This window comes from Microtus oregoni, unplaced genomic scaffold, assembly GCF_018167655.1.
Source record: "Microtus oregoni isolate MIOR12 unplaced genomic scaffold, Mior012 000026F_ref0000081, whole genome shotgun sequence".
NCBI classification, from domain to species: domain Eukaryota; kingdom Metazoa; phylum Chordata; class Mammalia; order Rodentia; family Cricetidae; genus Microtus; species Microtus oregoni.
The window spans coordinates 1,942,559-1,962,311 of record NW_024543085.1 but is presented as its reverse complement, the minus strand read 5'-3'; the positions used below and the strand labels follow the sequence as shown (position 1 = coordinate 1,962,311).

At 37.6% G+C, this 19,753-nt stretch overlaps 1 protein-coding gene across 1 annotated transcript; it reads left to right on the top strand.

Annotated features, from left to right (window-relative positions):
• Positions 1-267: 267 nt before the first annotated feature.
• Bet1 (Bet1 golgi vesicular membrane trafficking protein) lies at positions 268-14,507 on the top strand. Its single transcript, XM_041675611.1, has 4 exons — positions 268-424; positions 5,173-5,297; positions 11,723-11,779; positions 13,398-14,507. Exons 1-4 carry the CDS (start codon positions 406-408, stop codon positions 13,551-13,553), a joined length of 357 nt encoding a protein of 118 aa, XP_041531545.1. The 5' UTR covers positions 268-405; the 3' UTR covers positions 13,554-14,507.
• Positions 14,508-19,753: the final 5,246 nt, after the last annotated feature.

Genomic DNA, 19,753 nt, shown 5'->3' with positions numbered 1-19,753 from the left:
TCATCCCGTCCGTGAAGGAGTAAATACCGTGGGCTAAAGTTTGCCCTAACAACAGAAAGTACCATACTGGAGGCCCGGGAAGAGGAAAACACCCAGACTTTGGAGCCCCAGCCGCGACCGTCACTCTTCCGGAAGCTCCGCCCGCTCCAGGCCAGCCTCCTCGCCAACAGCCCAGAGCTGGCCGAAAACTACATTTCCCAGAATGCAACTAAACCTCATTGCACGGAGCCTAGAAGTGTCCTGGTGACGACATAAACCGGCGCGGGGTTTAGACTCTACTGATGTCGTGGCGCTCAGAGGCAAAAAGTTGGTGCTTTGAGGGGCGCTCGAAGTGAAGCCGAGGTCGGGTGGCCCTGACCCTTTCCTACCCACTCCTTCTCGCCCGCCTTTCCCTCTCCAGGCAGGATGAGGCGTGCAGGCCTGGGTAAGAACAGGACAGAGATTCGAGCTTTGGGGACCCTAGGACCATCCGAGCCAGGAGTGGGGGCGTGGGGGGAACTCTACCGGCCTTCTGTCAGTGACTCTGAGGGCGGAAAGACAACTGTTTGGGTTCTTTGAAGGAGGTTCCAAGTGGAAGGGCATCATTTGTCCCAGGTCCGAGCTGCTTCCTTAAGTTTAATTCACAGGAAAGTTTATATGGTAGGTTGTAGCAGAGTGGTGGAGTATTGGTTGTTTGGATTTTTCTTTTTGATGTGCTAGTTTGGGAAGTAGCCGTGTTTTCCAAGCCTTGCCCAGGTCCCTTTTCTTCACTCATTGTGGATCTTACTTGTCTTAGAAGTGACATTTGGAGAGTAGATGTTAAACTCAGTGTCTGCTAATAATGATCTGTTAGTACAAAGGTAAATTTACACGTCATTATTGTTTAAGTGGCAGTTGAGTTGTGAGAGGTCTCGATCAAAGGCGATTTACTTGGTACGTTTCTGAGTTAGACCTTGTCCCACTGTTAAGGCAATAGATGGTGATAAGTTTTGATGACTTAACATTTGTTTTTGTCTTTATGGATCAGGAGAAATAATAACAAGATAATTAGAATAGCATTTTCTGGTTCTGAAGTTCTATTTTAACATGTTTTTTGTTTATTTTTTGTAAAGGAAGGGCAGAGTGCTTTAAAAAATGAATGAAACATGGAAAAGGATGTTTCCATTCCACCATAAGTTGTAAAAAACGTATTTTAAAAAAGTTTCAGGTGTCTAAAGCCAGTGAATAAACACTTTAAATTAGACATGGGAGATAAATAAAGGTTTTTTTTTTTCAGTCCAGAACCCACTGCTGTGTATGAATTTTAATTGTATGAAAAGGAATACAGTACTCAGGACAGTGAAGAGAGATAGGGTTTTTTTTTTTTTTTTAAGTGAGGAGTTTATTGAAAGAAGGGTAAAGGAAGGACGAGGGAAAGAGAAATACAGAGAGGAAGAGGATAGTGGTATTTTTAATAGGGTTACTTATAGGACTAGAAACCGGGTAATTTAAAACCATAGAAAAATATTGGCGGTGAGACGTGCTAGTAATACAGACTTACACAGTTATCAATAAATAGTTGCTTCTGACGGAACTTATAAATTTAGTTTTTTTGAATGCTTGCAATCATTGGAAGAAGTAGTCCTTGCCAAATAATGTATAGTTATACATTATTATATAATAATATAGTTATACATTATTATATAATAATATAATTATTATATAAGAATAATATCAAGTGACATTATTCTTCCTAAATTCTTCCATTACTAATGACAACAAACACTTAATGGCAACCTAAGTCTTATTGCATGGTCATTTGTGAATTAGTGTGGACTTCCCAAAGCTTCACATGTAACTGAGGAGCAGAAGACAAATTGCTTCTGAAACTGATCCAAGGTGGTAATTTTCACCCCAACACCAGTTAAGTTCAATAGATGGTGAATGCCGTAGGGATTTAATACTGAATGGTTCGTTGTGTACTTCCCCAGGCCAGAGCGGGAGAAGTAGGTTCTAAATAGGAAGATGACAGAGATTCAGGCATTGAGTTATGAAGGATGTATGCAAGAGATTATGTGATCAAGTCACTTTGAAGCTAGGACCCTGAAGCATTCTGAAGATCTTTGTTTATGGAAGGAATTTACATTTCATCAGCAGGCCACTGGCCTATTGGGATGTTTGTGCTAACTGTTTTTATTACATGCAGGGCATGAATTTGTCAATAGGTTCTTAGCTCTGGTTATGTGTTGGAATTATTCAGAAAGATAGTAAATTAGATTTTCAATTAAAGAGGAGTCTCTAGACAAGAGTCCCTTCCTAATTTTTTCTAAAGTGTCTGTGCAGTTGAGAAGAGCATTGGTGTAAAATTATGAAGACCTATTAAAGTACCAACGCATGTTTACTTGAAATTTTAGCAAATATGAAATACTAGCAAATGTGACAGGCATTTATGTGTAAAAATCTGTCACACTTCACATGAGCTGTAAGTGAATTGGCCTGGTTACTGATGGTACATGCTTCACGGAAGGAGCATTTTTCAGAAATAACAGGTTGCAGATGACCTCAGGATTGTTTTTCTACAGCTCTTAATGCTAGTAAGTGATTCGCACAGAAAAAAATGGGTTAGGTTTGGAATAGGAGCTCTGGAATTTTAGTTTTGTTTGTTTTTGTTTTTCTGCATTGGAATGGAGGATAGTTTGAAGAAAGTCAGATTTGGAACTGCATCAACAATTTCTGAACAAAAAGTGAGAATTTTACTTTAAAGGAAAAAGTGGAAGAACTCTACAATTAAACTTAAGATTGGCCAGAGAGTCAAAACAAAAGAAATAAAATAGCCATTAAATTTGAATGAATTCCTTGGTGAAGTTATCCAGTAATTAACTTTAGCTATTCCAGAGTAACTTACTAGACTGTGTGTCCTACTGAGATCCTTAGTCACATAGACAAGTTACAGATCTTGCTCTTGTTAGAGGTTACACAGGGTATTTTAAGTGGTATTTTAGTTGGTGAGTGGGAAGAAATGATTGTGCACAGTTCAGCAGCTTTTAATCTGTTTGAAAACTTGTACTGAGAACCTCATGGATAGCATGCCAGTATTTGATAGGAGATGTGAGTATGTAACTGTGCCATCTGTTTGGAATATTCAACTTTTTGTTGTTGTGGTATAAGGAGAATTGTAGGTTTCTGATGCATAGAAAGTGCTCATATGTATGGGAGAAAGTAGATGCATAAGATACTCTGCTCTTAATGAAGTTGCTTAGCAGTAAATTAAAATTGTATTCTTTATTCAGTAATTTACAAGTATTCACTTAAAGTACTGAGGTGGTGGTGGTATGTGCACACCTGTTCATGTATGTGCCTGTGTGTACATGTGTGTAAATGGAAGTATAGAATGATTAATTTGTGATCTTATAGTTCAATCTAGATGTCAAAGTTGATGTTATACAATCCAAGCTGTAAGGACTCAAGAGTTTTGCTATTTAATAAAATTAAATTTGTGCTGTGCTTTGAAAGAGTTTCTCATTCACACATCAACCATCATTCAGACTTCCTGCTGTCTACCCTCTTGGCTGTTACAGTTTTTGTTCTTACTACTATTGCTACTCCGTTTGCTGCTTGAGCCTATGGTAGCCTGTAGCTTTAAGCTATTCCTTTATTCCGCTTTCTTGGTTCACTAGAGAAACTGCTTCTAACCGTGGATAATCTAGTCCCTTTAATACATTCTCCACTCTTTTTGTCAAACCATACCTGTAGGAGGAGGGCCCGCTTCTTCATCCCTGATGCTCAGCTAGTTAGCCCCGAAATAACCACACAGAAACCATATTAATTAAAAGACTGCTTGGCCCATTAGCTCTAGCTTCTTATTGGCTAACTTTTATATTGATTTAACCCATTTAGAGTAATCTGTGTATTACCACGTGGCAGTGGCTTATGGGCAAAGATTCAGCATGTCTGTCTATGGTGGCTCCACGATGTCTCTTTGACTCTGCTTTCTTCCTTCCAGAATTCAGTTCCGTCTTCCCCACCTACCTAAGTTCTGCCCTGTCAACAGGCCAAGGCAGTTTCTTTATTCATTAATGAAAGCAGCACATAGACGGAAGTACCTCTTAACACCACATTCCAAAGTTTGGGGGCTTTGTTCTTCTGAAGTCCCAATATCAAAACATATAATTCTAGGTCCATCCAACAGTGTGACTTCTCAACAGCTGACTTGAGACCAAGGAACCCTTTTGTTGAGAGATCTCATATATGGAAAGACAGAAACTAATCCAGCTATATTGCCACAGCCATTGTCAATTTATTCTCCTAGAAATACTGGATGATTTTGGTCACTGGTCTTCGTGATTTTCTTTATTGTTTTATTAGAAACAATCACTCTTCTCTGCTGTGTAGCCCACTTTCTTCCTTTGCAATGAAAATTCTGACATCAGTTTATAAAAACCTTGGTGAAATAATATCCCAGTCCCAACACATTTATATATGTATTTGCTGCCCAATGCTCACTATACCTGTTGTTTTCCTAGTGACTATCAAGTACTGTAGTAGACAGAATAATGGATATTGTGATTTTTAAACCGTGTCCTATATGCAACTTCTTACAAATAGCAGAAAAGTAGAGTTGATACATGGATGTTTCTCGAATACTTGTTGATAAAAATGAGTGACTTCTTTATAAATCTCAGCTTATAGCCTCTACAAGCTACTGGACCTTTTTCCTCGGCGTTCACTAATGGCCTCTACTTCCCTTTGTTTCTTCACTTTTCACCACTTGCTTCTTAGAAGAGAAGTTGCTCGTTAAAGAACCAGCATCTTTCTGCCACGGGAACCCCATCCTCCACACCTTTTCTCTTATCATCTAGCTTCTCTTTTGGGTGGATGTTTCTATGTTTGTGTCCTTTATTAAAACATGTATTTCTAGTATGCAAGAAGTTTCTCTCAAATATTCTTGTATATCAGTACCTGTTTTAGTGTCTTTAAGCAATTAATAAATGTGTATTGAAAAAATGCATACTTTCCTTAAAAGAGGGTATAAAAAGAATTGTTTTAATTTTAATGTTCTGATTTTTTAAAATTGATTTTCAGTGTAACTATTGTAAATATATGGGGTCTGCAACGCCCTCCAGGCGTCTTTTTCGGCTTGTTTTAACTGCTAGACTTTGGAAAGTAGCTGAAGGTTTTGTTTGCAGTCCTACCAGTTGCCTCTGATCCTCGTAGGTGATGGAGCAGCTCCTGGCAGCTATGGGAACTATGGCTATGCCAGTAGTGGATATAATGCCTGTGAAGAAGAGAACGACAGACTCACTGAAAGTCTGAGGAGCAAAGTGGATGCTATCAAATCTGTAAGTACAGCACCAGTGCTTTCCCACTTCACCTTTAGATTTGTGCTCACTGTCATCTTAATAAGGAACTAACTTAGAAACTTGTGCGGTGAGGTCACAGTGCCGCACAAGTGCAGGCTGCCCATAAGTAAGTTAGAAGATGCCACAACTTAAAAGATAGGGTACTTTGGTTTAATTTTTCTCAAACCTCAGTTGTGTATTTGTGTTGTGTACCTAGCAAAATCTAAAATGTACTGTACATTCATGTAGTAGTTTAAACAGAGCCAGTCATGTGTTCTTTATAATTTTAAGTTTAGATAATGTTAACTTGTAATTTCTTTCCAATTTGTTATTATAGTAAAGAAAACATATTTAAAACAGTCAGTCTAGATTTATAATAAAAGAAATACCATATATTGTTAAGAAAATATTAAATGTGTATGTATGTATTTGACTTGTTTATATGAATACTTGTACATTGTAAATTGTAAGGAATATACAGATGAAAGCATTTAATTTTTATGACTGAAGGAGAAAACAGAGTTTGCTAAAATAACATAACCAGAGAGTATTGATAGGTAGGTTGACTACTATGAGAAAGAGAGGTGAGAGGTGCCACTGTTAGAAGGAAGAGAAATTTTAAATTTTCTTGTCCAATAATTCCATTGGACAGAGCGTCAGGAGAGCCATTGAAATAGCTCCTCTAGCCTTTTCTGATAGAGGCTTGAATACATTACACAAGTCTTTCTCTCCTCGGTCTTTGAGCCTTGTTTGAGTCATGGCTTTCTTGTTGTTCTCTAACACAGTCCTGATTTTTATGCTTAGGCCCCTGGAGGAATCTCTTGACCTGTCTCAGCTTTCCCTGGTCTATGTTATGTTGTCACAGTCATTGGTAGAATTTTGTTAAAGCTTATCCTGCCCGCTCTGAAGTCTTTGGAGTCCACTGTTCCTTAAAAGGTTAAGTTCACATTCTGTAGACTGATTGTGCTATATGTTCCTCAGAGCAGAACTTCTCTTCAGCACATCAAGAATGCATACGGATTTGATGCCAGAAAAATAAGAATTCTCTTTTGTTCTCTGCATACTGATGTTGCCCCTATTCCATATTTTCAAAATTAAACTTTGCCTTAAGCAGTTTCATTGTCTTCCTCCTTACTTTGAAGTTGTCTTCTTCATGAAAGGCCCCATCGCTGCACCTGCCTCTTTCCATGCTGTATCTCAGTACTACATCCAGAATTGACTCATTCGCTATAAACCTAGGGTCATTTGTGACATGCAGTATAGTTCCTTCTTAGCAATACTGAGTGAATTTTTGTTAAAGGAATTATAGAAGGTGATGTTAAAAGCATGAGTCTTGATTCTCCAGTGCAATAAACATATGATACATGTGAAGCATTCAGTAGATGCTCACATTGTTACATGGAATTGGTATTTAGTTTCAGTCATTGAAAAATTAAACTGTATTCAGCTTGGACTCAAATTAGAGTTTTGATATATGGTATTGTTTTCAAAATCATATTAATTAAAACGATTTAATCTATGGACCTAATCATGTATAATGTTCAGAGGTTAAGAAACATAAGTTTGGGAAGGACATAGAATTGAATGTCTTAAATAAACAAGCAGAACCCTCTAGTGTTGATTATTGAGCTCCCATATTAGAAGACTGGAGATTTTATTCCTTTTGCCTGAATGGCATGTTAAGTAGTTGGGTGAGTTGGGCTGCCTGCTTTGTTATCTCTGATTTGATGAATTTGGAGGAAAACTTCATATCTGATCGCCATAATTTTAGTATAATTCCATATCAGTATTATCTGTGATTGGTTTTCACTCAGATTAAATTGAGAAGAACATTTAATAGTTGTTTACAAAGACTCTCAGTAATTAATTGTGTTTAAGTTCATTAGAAGGGAAATCTCTGATGAATTTGTTGTGTAAGCTATGAGGTATAGTTTTGCATAGCAACTGCTGTTTTACACACTCATATTCTTTTTATATAATTTTAGGTTATAGATAATTTTAGTAATTAGGGCGGCGGGGCTGCATCCCCAGCACCCCGGCAGCCTGGCTAGCTTATGCTCCGAAATAACAACACACAAACTGTATTCGTTTAAACACTGCTTGGCCCTTTAGCTCTAGCCCTTACAGGCTAATTCTGATATCCCGATCAACCCATCTCTAATAATCTGTGAGAACCGGTCTTACCGGGAAGATTCTAGCCTAGTCCAACCTGGGTCGGAGCTTCATGGTGTGTGTCTGCCTGGGAGCTGGGAGCATGGCATCTCTCTGAGGCGTCTGCTCCTGAGAGGAGAGCTGTGGAGTCTGAGCTCACTTCCTCTTCCTCCCAGCATTCTGTTTACTCCTCCCACCTATCTCTAACCAATGAGAGCCAAGCAGTTTCTTTTTATTTAACCAATGACCTTCCTCCATCAGATAATACTAACCTTAAGGGTTTTTCCAATTTATTATTATTTTAAACCCAAAGTCTTTAAAATAACGAATTACACTGTAGTAATAAGGGCAGCGGGGCCGCTTCCCCAGCACCCCAGCCGCCCGCTCGGCTAGCTTATGCTCCGAAATAACAACACACAAACTGTATTCTTTTAAACACTGCCTGGCCCATTCTCTTCTAGGCTAATTCTCACATATTAATTTAGCCCATTCCTAATCATCTGTGTGTAGCACCCCAAGGTGCGCTTACCGGGAAGATTCTAGCCTATGTCCATCCTGGGTCGGAGCTTCATGCCGGGAGCAGGGCATGGCGTCTCTCTCTGAGGCATCTTCTAGCCTATGTCCATACTGGGTCGGAGCTTCATCCCGGAGCGGGCATGGCGTCTCTCTCAGGCGTCTGCTCCCGAGAGGAGAGCTGTGTAGTCTCTGAGCTCACTTCCTCTTCCTCCCAGTGTTCTGTCCTGTTTTCTCCTCCCACCTATCCTCTAACCAATAAAATGGGCCAGGGCAGTGCCTTTATTAGCCAATGACCTTCCTCCATCATTTCCCCTTTTTCGGTTTAAACAAAAAGAAGGCTTTAACATAGCAAAATTACATATAAGAAAACAGTTATCAAGTAAAAGTTACAATAATCTTTATCATAACTAAGGAAAACTATAACTATAACTAACTATTCTTAACTCCATCAAAGACTCCAGAAAGATATATTACCTAAGTAATATACTACCTTAGTAATATACTAAGAAACTTCAAACTCTAGAAATGACAAAGACATCTCGCTGCCTGGACAGTCACCCAAAGTTCTTTTGTACCGTTGGGACATCCATCTTCAGCCTTCAGGCCCATGGTATCCAGCAGACATTTCCATAAAGCAGGAAAATTCAAAGTCAGTTCAGTCACTATCTGTTGTGTCCTGCAGAATGTCTCGCAGACTCTTTCAAAATGAATCAGGAACCCCGAAAGATCATCTCACCTTAGGCAAGTTCAGTAGTCCTCTCTCTGCGGGTTCTCTGTGTCCAGTTTATGCAATAGTCCAGGCAAGAGCAGTTTCTTGCCCAAATGGCTATCAAACTCCATAAGGTGCCTCTTCGATGCCCATCTTCCTCTTGAAGTAGATTGGTGCTGCCAGGAGCAGAGTGTCTCATTGTCATGAAAAGTCCTCAGTTATTAAAACATTAAATGTCCTATTCTGTAATCTTTGAAAGACATGAAGAATGTCTATCTAACTGAAATACATCTCTATATATCTAGAAAATCTAACTAACATGACTACAAGCTTTACTATTATCGATGATTATCCATTAACAACCTATATTTCTTAATTATACAGTACATATTTAAATGAACTACACAATCACAATACCTTAATCAAAATCAGAAACACTTATACATATAACAAAATTGACCTTAAATCGCTATCAATAAAGCAAAATCTATACTAATGCAAATTATTCATATCTATATCATATCCCCCTTTAAATGTAAAAGAACATTTATAAACATTTTTTGGGAATATGGGCGCAGTTATTTCTCTCCAAACTGCTTCCTGCTGAATGGGGGCGTCGTTAATTAGGTCTTTCATGGTATAACCTGTGTGCTAGTTTCATCTCAGTTGGCAGTTGAGCGAAGCAATTTTCTGAAGATGTTCACTGCAACCCTTCAGGAGGGCGTGGTCGATCATACCAAATCAGAATAGAAGAAATGAACAGCATCTCATCCTCTGTGAAAACAAAATAAGAAACTCCTTTCCAAAGCATCATGTCCTTAGATCCAAATTTCAAAGTTAAGGCATCAAAATATCTATGTCGGATTAGTTCAGCAGCATTTATAAATAAATATCTTTTAGCAGCTGTTGCTTCTTCCTCAGCATTCAAACAATTCAAAGAGAGCATAATAGCATACAGTATCAAGATTCTCTGTGTATTTTCCATCTTTGTGCAGCTTTGTTTTAACCTCTATTTTGTTTATTTTTACTTTTAACTTTTTGCTTTTTGGGACAGGTTCTCTGTATCTTTGACCTGAAGTAACTCTGTAAACCAGGCTGTCTTTGAACTCTCAGAGATCCGCCTGTCTCTGCCTCCCAGGCATTCGGGATTAAAGGTGTACACTACTACACCTTGAACTCACAGAGATCTGTTTGTCTCTGCCTTCTAGGCACTGGGATTAAAGGCGTGTGCTACCACACACACAACTTTCTTCCTTTTTTTTTTGTTACTTTAAGAACTTTAAATTTTAGTCTGCATATATTTTTAACACACTTCAAACCATTTAGAAATTTTCTTTGTCTTTGAATCTCTCTTTACTATATATCTCTCTTTTTCTGACCACATGAGTCTTTAATTTACCAAGCGATCTCAGTAGGACTAAAGGCGTGGCTTTGCCAGCTAGATCCAGTCCATTCCTTAGCTTTCCAGCCTCATGGCTGAGGTACTGGCTGTAGCCATGTTTACTGGATGGCATTTCAAGGTCCCTGCCAGCAAGTGAGCTACAACAGACAACACTCAAGTCCTCTCTCAGTAGCCGGCCCTCCTGCCTCAAACAGTCAGAGTTTGCCCTGGCAGGACAGCCCAGAAAGCCGGCATTTTTAAACGGCGCAGCTTTTTTCCTGCTACGGCTGAAAACCGAAAAGCATGCGCTCAGCTTTTCGTCAACACCGTTTAAGTGTTTCGTGGCAGGACCTCTTAATGAGCTGCAGGCTTTGCAGCTAAAGCTGAGTCAGGAAGCCTCTCTTAGAAGAAAGCGCATGCTTGCCTCTAGCAAGCAGAGCAGACCCGAGAACACAGCGAGTCTAGTTGCCATCAAACAAATCGTAGCACTTTACTCCAAATGGTCTATTCAAAAGCTCTGTCTCCTGCAGGAGTCAGACAGAGATCGCAATGGTGGCACAGCCCCAGGAAGTCGCGCTTTAAAATGACACAGCGTTTTTTCTGCTACTGTTGCCGAATCAGGAAATCTCTCTACAGCACGCCACCAACAAACAGCAAAAATCTGTGTTAAACTCTCTCTCCCTTATTTTTAAGCCTTCTCAGGTTTTTTAAGTGGGTTTAGTTGTTCACACGTCTGGGCGCCAAATGTAGTAGTATGGGGCTGCAGGGCTGCGTCCCCCACACCAGGCCGCCCACATGGCTAGCTTATGCCCCAAAATAATTACACAGACACTGTATTCTTTTAAACACTGCCTGGCCCATTCTCTTCTAGGCTAATTCTCACATATTAATTTAGCCCATTCCTAATCATCTGTGTGTAGCACCCCAAGGTGCGCTTACCGGGAAGATTCTAGCCTATGTCCATCCTGGGTCGGAGCTTCATGCCGGGAGCAGGGCATGGCGTCTCTCTCTGAGGCATCTTCTAGCCTATGTCCATACTGGGTCGGAGCTTCATCCCGGAGCGGGCATGGCGTCTCTCTCAGGCGTCTGCTCCCGAGAGGAGAGCTGTGTAGTCTCTGAGCTCACTTCATCTTGCTCCCAGTGTTCTGTCCTGTTTTCTCCTCCCACCTATCCTCTAACCAATAAAATGGGCCAGGGCAGTGCCTTTATTAGCCAATGACCTTCCTCCATCATTACACTTATATTCAAATAAATGCAATATTTTGTTAAGAGAATACTAAATGTATATGTCTGTATTTGAATTGGTCATGTGAGTGTTTGTATTTGCTAAAATATAAAAACGGAATCTGTGGGTGAATACTTTTATATGACTAAAAAAAAAAAAAAAAAAACAGAAGAAAGAATACAAGAATAGGGGAGCCAGGAGGAGAATGTTAACATAGAGATTGAATATTAGGAAGAGAAGAGAGATATGTTTATTGTTGGAAGGGGAAAATTTTAAATTTATATTCCAATATTTTTACTGGACAAAGTGTGAGGAGAGAGTGTATATTTTTAGAATACAGTTTCATCTGAGAAATTAAATATGCTAAGTAGGGCAGTGTTGCTTTTACTTTATCACTTTTGAATACCTTCATGTAAATAGTAATGTATATGCTTTCTTCCTAGCTTTCCATTGAAATAGGCCATGAAGTTAGAAACCAAAACAAACTATTATCTGAAATGGTAAGTTATAATGATTTTAACTAAGAAATTTTATCTAATGTTTTCAAATTTAGTGTGTTGACCAGGTATAAGGAATTACATTTTTAAAAACATTTTTTGTTAACAACTCTATACAGATATAATTTATGCAGTAATACTTTTTAAAAATAAAATTTTAATACGTTCTTTAAGAATTTCCCATGATGTATTTTGACATATTCAACTCTCATGGCTCCCCCTCTTACTCTTCCCCACCCTATCCTTTATTTTTATCCAGTTAAACAGACCCTGGCATTGTAAGTCCTGTTGGACTTCACTCAGTTTTTAGCTAATCAGTTTAGAATTTCTATCAAGTGTATTTTTGCGTTCTTCTTGTCTAAGATGTAAATAAGAAGTGAACATTGAAGCCAATGCATTTTAACTCTGGTATAAAGCACCGTTGAGAAGCGAATGGTGATGGTTATTAGAGTGGTCTTAGAAATTGTAATGGGTAGGCACTTGTAATTTATTAACCTAGCCATAAAAAAGCATTTTATGTCCAACCAACTAAGTGCCTTTCACTTAACAGACACTTCCTCCGCCAACTAAGGTTTACTGCTGAGCAAATTCCTCAGATTTGAGTAGACAAGGTCTCTTTATTTCTAGTCTAAACAAACTCAAGAGCATGTACCTTTTCTTCTCAGAGCAGCCGTCCAGTCAGTCACTGATGCTAACTTTGGATACCCAGCTTCTCTAGACCTTCCTTTGTTTCTTCACATGCATTCAAAACAGCTATCTAAAAGCAAATATGGCATCAAATGCAGTGTTCTTTGAAAACAGATATTCCTGTGGTTTTTTTTTTTCATGTAAGCTCATTCAAAATCTCATTTAGGGGAGCCCAACATTTAGATTTTGTGAGAAGCATCCCGAAGTAATGAAGAAGCAAGGGTTTCAAATGCATGAGCTATGTGGAGACTAAGCTATGTGGAGCCTCATTGTGCTGGTGCCTGCTCATCTCAGCATGTTGTGATCTTAAAGCAAGTGTGTTGTCTCTCACCTCTGCTAGTCTCCATGTCTTAAAGGCTTTTCTGGCTTTATTTTAATATGGCATTTTTCGTGTATGTATTTAAATCCTCCACTTACTGCTCTGTCAACTTCTATATTCTCTTAACTTTTAGTAAATTTCTCTGTATTTCAAAGTCATTTGTCTAAACAAAAGACTCTACCGTTTTTGGCACTAATCATATTAAATTTTAGCTGAAGTATCTAAACACTCACACATTTGACCTTGGGAAAAAATTTCTAAACAGAAAGTGGACAAAGACATGCTGACTAGCACAGAGATGACTTGCCTTTATTGTTAATGGCTTTTTATTCATATAATTGAAATAAGAAAGTCCTAAATCATTTGAGTTTTGAGTTTTTTAATGATTCTCAGGAACTGCAAGAAATCCTTATTGGATAATGAAAGAACCACTGAGAAAACTGCTTTATTTTACATAGAATAATCAGGCTGATTTCCTAAGCTAATAGATAGATAATTGAGTTGATTACATACAAATTATCTTTAAAAATACATACTAATAATCTTATGTAAATTGCTTGGAATGAGCATGTGTAGAATATTAGAATTTATTATGTTTTTCTTATTCTTTCATAGGATTCACAATTTGATTCTACAACTGGATTTCTAGGTAAAACCATGGGAAGACTGAAGATTTTATCCAGAGGAAGCCAAACAAAATTACTATGCTATATGATGTTGTTTTCATTGTTTGTCTTTTTTGTCATTTATTGGATTATTAAACTGAGGTGATACAAGTTAGTGTGGACTTGGAATCTGTTGCAGTTAATATCTTGGGGTACCACTTTGATAGCCAGCATCCCAACGTTTCTAATGGCTTTCTTCATTGAAGATTACTGGAGCTTTCTTCTTTCAGAAACCATACTTTACCACCCAGTGCTTTTTGACTGCTCTTCCATCTTGACTCATTTTGACTCCTATTTTCAGGGGTTTGGAGTTAGCCTGAAATCTGTGTGACTGTACTGATGTTTTTCCATTCAGATTAAATACCAATATTATATATACCCTGTGCTACACTAAGTGTAACTTTCTGAAGCAAGTGGAAGAGCAATAGAATGCTGTAGAAGCTGACATCCACTTTTGTGGTGGCTGTTGGCTGGTGGTAGAATGTTCCCTTTCTTTGCTTGCTGTCATCACTGGGATGATGGGCTTGCCTCGCTTGTTACCATATATGTACCAACTTCTTTTTCCCGATAATTGTCTTAATACGTTTGTATAAGAACTTCTTTGCATAAAACTATTGACATATTTCTGTGGGAGCATACTACACATGTGCATCAGTGTAGGTATGGTTCTATATTAATGATAAATTCTGTTGGTGTGCTTTAGAACTGTTTTCTGATGTCTAGCTGCATGGATGGGCCATTTGGTGATTATTTGTGTCAGAATAATGTGAAGTTCAGTGTTGCTAAGCTCTGTGGAGAAATGAAGTGTTGAAAAAAAATCAATTGCCTTTGTTTTAGCACATGTTCTACCATTCCCTGGGGACTGAAAATCTGCTGGTGCTGAAACCAGAGCACAGAGGATTGTTGTTCTGCACCATTTTATTTGCTTACAGAGATCAAAATGCAAGGTGGATTTAAGTAAAAAAAAAAAATATTAAAATACTGCAAAACATTCTGTATTGTTCCTACTTTAGAAATTTGCATATTTCTAGGTTCAAAAATAAACTTTTATGAAAATGTATTTGTGGCTTCTTCAAGTGATTTATATTCTTGACACAGAATCTTAGAAATATCCCCAAAGCTCAAGATTCTAAACAAAATGAGTCAAAATGAACACTTGTATTAAACAGAACAAATGAGACAAATTTTGACTGCTACTTCAAAATCTTTATTCTTTCTGTTTTTACTTAGGAGTCTATCCATTTGGCCTGCATGCATTTTCAATTCTTTTCGCTCATTGATAATTCCCTACTAAGTTCAAGAGCTCTTCTGTGGTGTATCCTTTGGGCCTATATTTTACTGGTTACAAACACTAAATCTGAGTGCAGTTAAGTGACGTGAGGAGACAGGGCTGAGGTGTAGGAAGAAATGCTAACATGAGGTGGATGATCTGCGCTCCCTAAGCACATCTTTACCTGCCCGAGGCTTGTAGCCTCTGTTTCTTCACTCACATTTTCACAGGACTGAGCGCTGTCCATAGACAGTGGAGAAGAAGCTCCTGACCTGCCATAGTCAGGAAGGGTTACTAATGTCCGGTAGTTTGGTTTCAGGTCTTGAGATAATTATATAACCTCCAAGCAGGTATTTTTATTATGTATTGAGAGTGTGACTCATTGTTTCCAGACATTTTTAACTGTCCTCTGCCAATTGCATGACATTAGAGCTTAAGACTTAGAAGTCACCATTAGTAATTCAAGTTGTAGTTGGAACTAATGGAAACAGCAGGAGTCACATGTGATGGGGTAGAAGCTATTCTACAGCACCCATCAATATTACATTTTTATTTTTGTGGAGAGCTAAGCCTGACATATCACTCTGCTGCGTGCTGAGATGCCTGCGGGTAGGCACTCCTCTGGAAGTACTTGCCCGCACTGTTCCATTCAGGATCCTTGGCCAGTATTCTACTTGCTTTTGTTTTGAAGCCATTAAGAAAGGGCATTCTTATGAATCAGTTTTGGTGATATTTTAAATTACAAAAATGTCCTATTTATAATAGTTTATAAACTCATTGCTAATTCTCTAAGAGATATGCATTTTAGAGAAGTTGATTGTGATCACAGGCTTGATAAACTTCACAGTACCATCTCTATTTAAATGATCTGAGACTAGCAGCTGTTTGGATAGTGTGTAGGACAGTAGATATCTCTATGTGGTAAAAATTGAGAAAGCAGCTTCATTTTTTAAATTTTACTGATTTTTATTGAGCTCTACATTTTCTTCTGCTCCCCTCCCTTGCTCTCCCTTCCCCTTCAACCCTATCCCACCATCCCCATGCACCCAATTTACTCAGGAGATCTTGTCTTTTTCTACTTCCCATGTAGATAAGATCAATGTCTTAGGGTCCTCATTGTTGTCTAGGTTCTCTGGGATTGTGGTTTGTAGGCTGGTTTTCTTTGCTTTATGTTTAAAAACCACTTATGAGTACATGTGATAATTGTCTTTCTGGGTCTGGATTACCTCACTCAAAATGATGTTTTCTAGCTCCATCCATTTGCCTGCAAAATTCAAGATGTCATTTTTTTCCTGCTGTGTAGTACTCCATTGTATAATTGTACCACATTTTCCTTAGCCATTCTTCGTTCAAGGGGCATTTAGGTTGCCGAAAGCAACTTCTAAAGATACCAAAGGTCCAAGTTTTTCCTAAAACTTAGTCACTTTTGGGCCGGGCAGTGGCACACACCTTTAATCCTAGCACTTGGGAGGCAGAGGCAGGCAGACCTCTGTGAGTTCAAGGCCAGCCTGGTCTATAGAGCAAGTTCCAGGTCAGCCTCCAAAGCAACAGAGAAACCCCGTCTTGAAAAACCTCAGTCACTTTTAATTTACTATGTCTTGTTCTTTAGAAGTATAGCAAACCCTTGCAAATAATAGAAAGTACAATTTATTCTTATGGAAATAATAGATGTCCATGAGTATAAAGGGATAAGCTATGTATGTTATTCTTGTCACTTAAATTATAAAATTCTTGAATATTGTTTGAGTTGAGAATAGGTTAAATCTGACATGTAATATTTTGATGTAGAGCTAGAAGCTTGGAGTGGGGAAGCCTTGGCACCTGCATCCATGTAAAAAGCTGTTTCTACAAAATTGGCTTTACTGTATTGGGTTTACTTAAGGAGGTAGTTGAAATCATGTTTGATAATTGGAGTTCAGTCATCAGGCTCTATTGATGGATAGATAAACTTACTGGCAAACTGCTTCAGAACTAACTTGCCTGACATAAACCCTGGCTGTGGCCTCCTTCTGATTTCAAGCTGATTTTGTGAAACAGGAATTAAAGTCACATATAGAAATAGTGCACTTCTAAGCTCTTTGTGACAATTGAATGGAATCCCATTCGAAGGAGTCTAGGCTAGGCACTTGGCAGGTGCTTTTTGTTGAGATTCTTGGGATTCTGATCTGTCACATCACCTCATACACTGATGAATTTTGGCTTACTTCTCCCACTGTCCTGACTGTCTTTTCTAGGAATTTTTCTGGTATTTAGTTCATTTAGGCTTCTTTGCATCATCAGCAACCTGATGGAATTGTGTTTCAATCCCCAGACTGTCTTGAGTTATTAGAGAGAACAGACCTTTCAGCATTCTAGAAGCAAATGTTTGACATGAGAGAAGTAGAAGAAAGTTACTGAACTGTGCAGGGCCAAGTCCTACCAACCTTTGTTTAATCCTCAAGATAAATAAAAAATTAGAAACACATACATGACGTTTTTAGTTGAAAAAGTCAAACATAGTAGATCTGACTTTAAACTTCATGTAAGCTTCGTTAATTATAACCTTTGAAACTAAAGTGTAACTAAAGTATAACCACATTCATATCTTAAGTATATGTATTCTACAGATTTTATGGCACTTAGGACAGTGCTTTTAATGAAGTAAGTCAGCTTTGCAGGCTTCAACAGGTGTCAGCGCTATACAAGTGTATAGAGTTGGAGTTTTGCATATTTATATCCTGCTGTGTTTTCTCACGTATCTATTCCTGTGGTATGGCTCATAAGAATGCACAGCTGAGTCCGTGTGGATTCTTTAATGCTTGTAATGAATGTTAAAATGAACAGAAACATGAGACATCATCTTTTTAAAATACAGAAACATGCTAATATATGAAAGCTTTAAGTTATTAATTTAAACTTTAAAATAATATAATTATTCTTTTCTCCTGAATCCTTTTATCATTTATCAGTAATGAGTACGTGTTATAGAAGCTAAAAACTTATTAGACTTTTGCACTATTTAGTAACTATTTGCTTTAGAACTCTCAAGATAAACTCATTCTTCCAGGGAAATTAGATGAGTGTTATAGGCAATAGTGTATTTCAGAAAAATTATCAAAATAAAGTGCATTGGACTTTAACAGATTTTATGCTTGGTTGTTTAAAATGCCTCCTTTTAACTTTGTAATTGCACACTTAAGTTTAATATTGAAATACATTCGAGGCAAGTTGCTTTTCTTTACAGAGACACAAAACAATTATAAGATGTCTGACTGTGGTAAAGTCAGCTAAAGAGATTCATACTGTTAGATTAAAACTCTTGCAATAATTATAGTATTATGTTTTAGATTATTGCTTTAAAGAGAAGCCAATTTCAAAGCAGTATATGTTAGTCGGCTCCATTAAATGTTTACTTTGCATTTATTTCTCATGACTAAATAGTTTGAATTTAATTGTGTTATTTCTAGAATGGATTTTAGTACTCAGAGAACATTTATTATAGAGTGACCAATGGAACATAGAAACTCTACTTTTATTGATGACAATGGTTTGGCTCATTGGAAACTGAGTGTGAGGGACATGTAATGGTAATGATTCCAGGCAGAGACTGAAAAGTAACAGAAATATGTTTATTTTTCCACAGCCAGTGACATAAGGCAACTGGTGATGCCAGGTTCTGACCTGGGAAGTCCAGAGAGACACCACACAGTACAAAGCTAAGTTGGCCAGCCTATGCTTTTCTGTGTGTTTCTGCCTCTACCAAACCACTGGTAGAGTCCTCAAAGTTCACCTTCTAAACTTCATACTTTTAATTAATTTAAGTATATAAGCAAAGCTAGCTCCTAGAAAGCATTCTAATATTCAGATTCATAGGGCCACGGTGACTTAACTATGCTTAAGTCCTTTGTGCCATCGTTTATTCTGGAGTAGATTATCAGGGAGGTCTTTTGTAATAAGGTTTACTATGATGCAATGGATGTATGAGAAATGAACAGGAAGGCATGCAAAGGGGAAAAGCATACAGGATCTATGTTTCCATCACTAATGTACTTTTGTAGTCTTTGGTCAAAATTATATTAACCTAGTTTGAAGGATGTAGGAACTTTAATTAATAAAACATCCAAACATTGATTTATTCAAAATATAATTTTTCTTTTGTTCTTTGTAATTGAAGAGTATGTTTTCCGGAAATTTGATCAATTTTAGATTAAATAGTTTTTTTGGGTATTAACTTATGCCAGGTAAATTTAAGGGATATTTTTCAGTTAATATAAATATTTAAATTTTAGTCTTTTCATTTTCTTAACTCTTATTAACATAAATCCATATTAGAACTATAATATCAAGTATGTAAAAGTCATATTTTCCTTATCAATGACCATTTTATAAACTGTTAGAACTTGTCTATAATTTTCTAACTTTGATATTAATTCATAATAGTAAAGTAATATATACAAACTTTGATAATCAAAAATAAAAATATATGGCTAAAGAGGTTCCTCAATGGTTGAAAGCATATACTGTTGTTCAGAGGACCCAAGTGCTGTTCCATATAAGCTCCAGGTGATCTGATACATGCAGCCTTTAAGGGCACTTGTATTCATATGCACATACCTCTAGCACATTGAAAATCTTGAATTAATTTGAATTAATTCAAGAATAAAGTCTTTGGTGTATACATTATGTTCAATTACCTGTGCTTTCTGTAAAACATTCAGTGCAATGTAGACACCAACACATGTTTGAGGAATAAATTAATGTTGGATTGATTATTCCTGCTAAAGGACATACCTTTATTTTGTCATCTCTTACTAAAATTCTAGTGCTGAGTCGATGGAATGTTTGCAGTTAAAAGGTGGTTTTGGTCATATAGCTGAGTTTTAAATTTTGAATATTGGAAGAACAACATATAGCCATTGGGTTAATTGGGGTGTAAATGTTTTGCTAATTAATTTTTTCCTATAATATTCTCATTTATAAAGCTGACAGTATGTGGTTTAAATTTAATGTTTTGTTTATAGGGTCAAGAATGGGGCTCCCATGCTGAGGGGATCCAG

Coding starts and splice junctions, on each gene's coding strand:
- Bet1 (XM_041675611.1), top strand. Junction 5,298..11,722: donor AAGTGGATGCTATCAAATCT/GTAAGTACAGCA, acceptor CTTTCTTCCTAG/CTTTCCATTGAAATAGGCCA. Junction 11,780..13,397: donor ACAAACTATTATCTGAAATG/GTAAGTTATAAT, acceptor ATTCTTTCATAG/GATTCACAATTTGATTCTAC.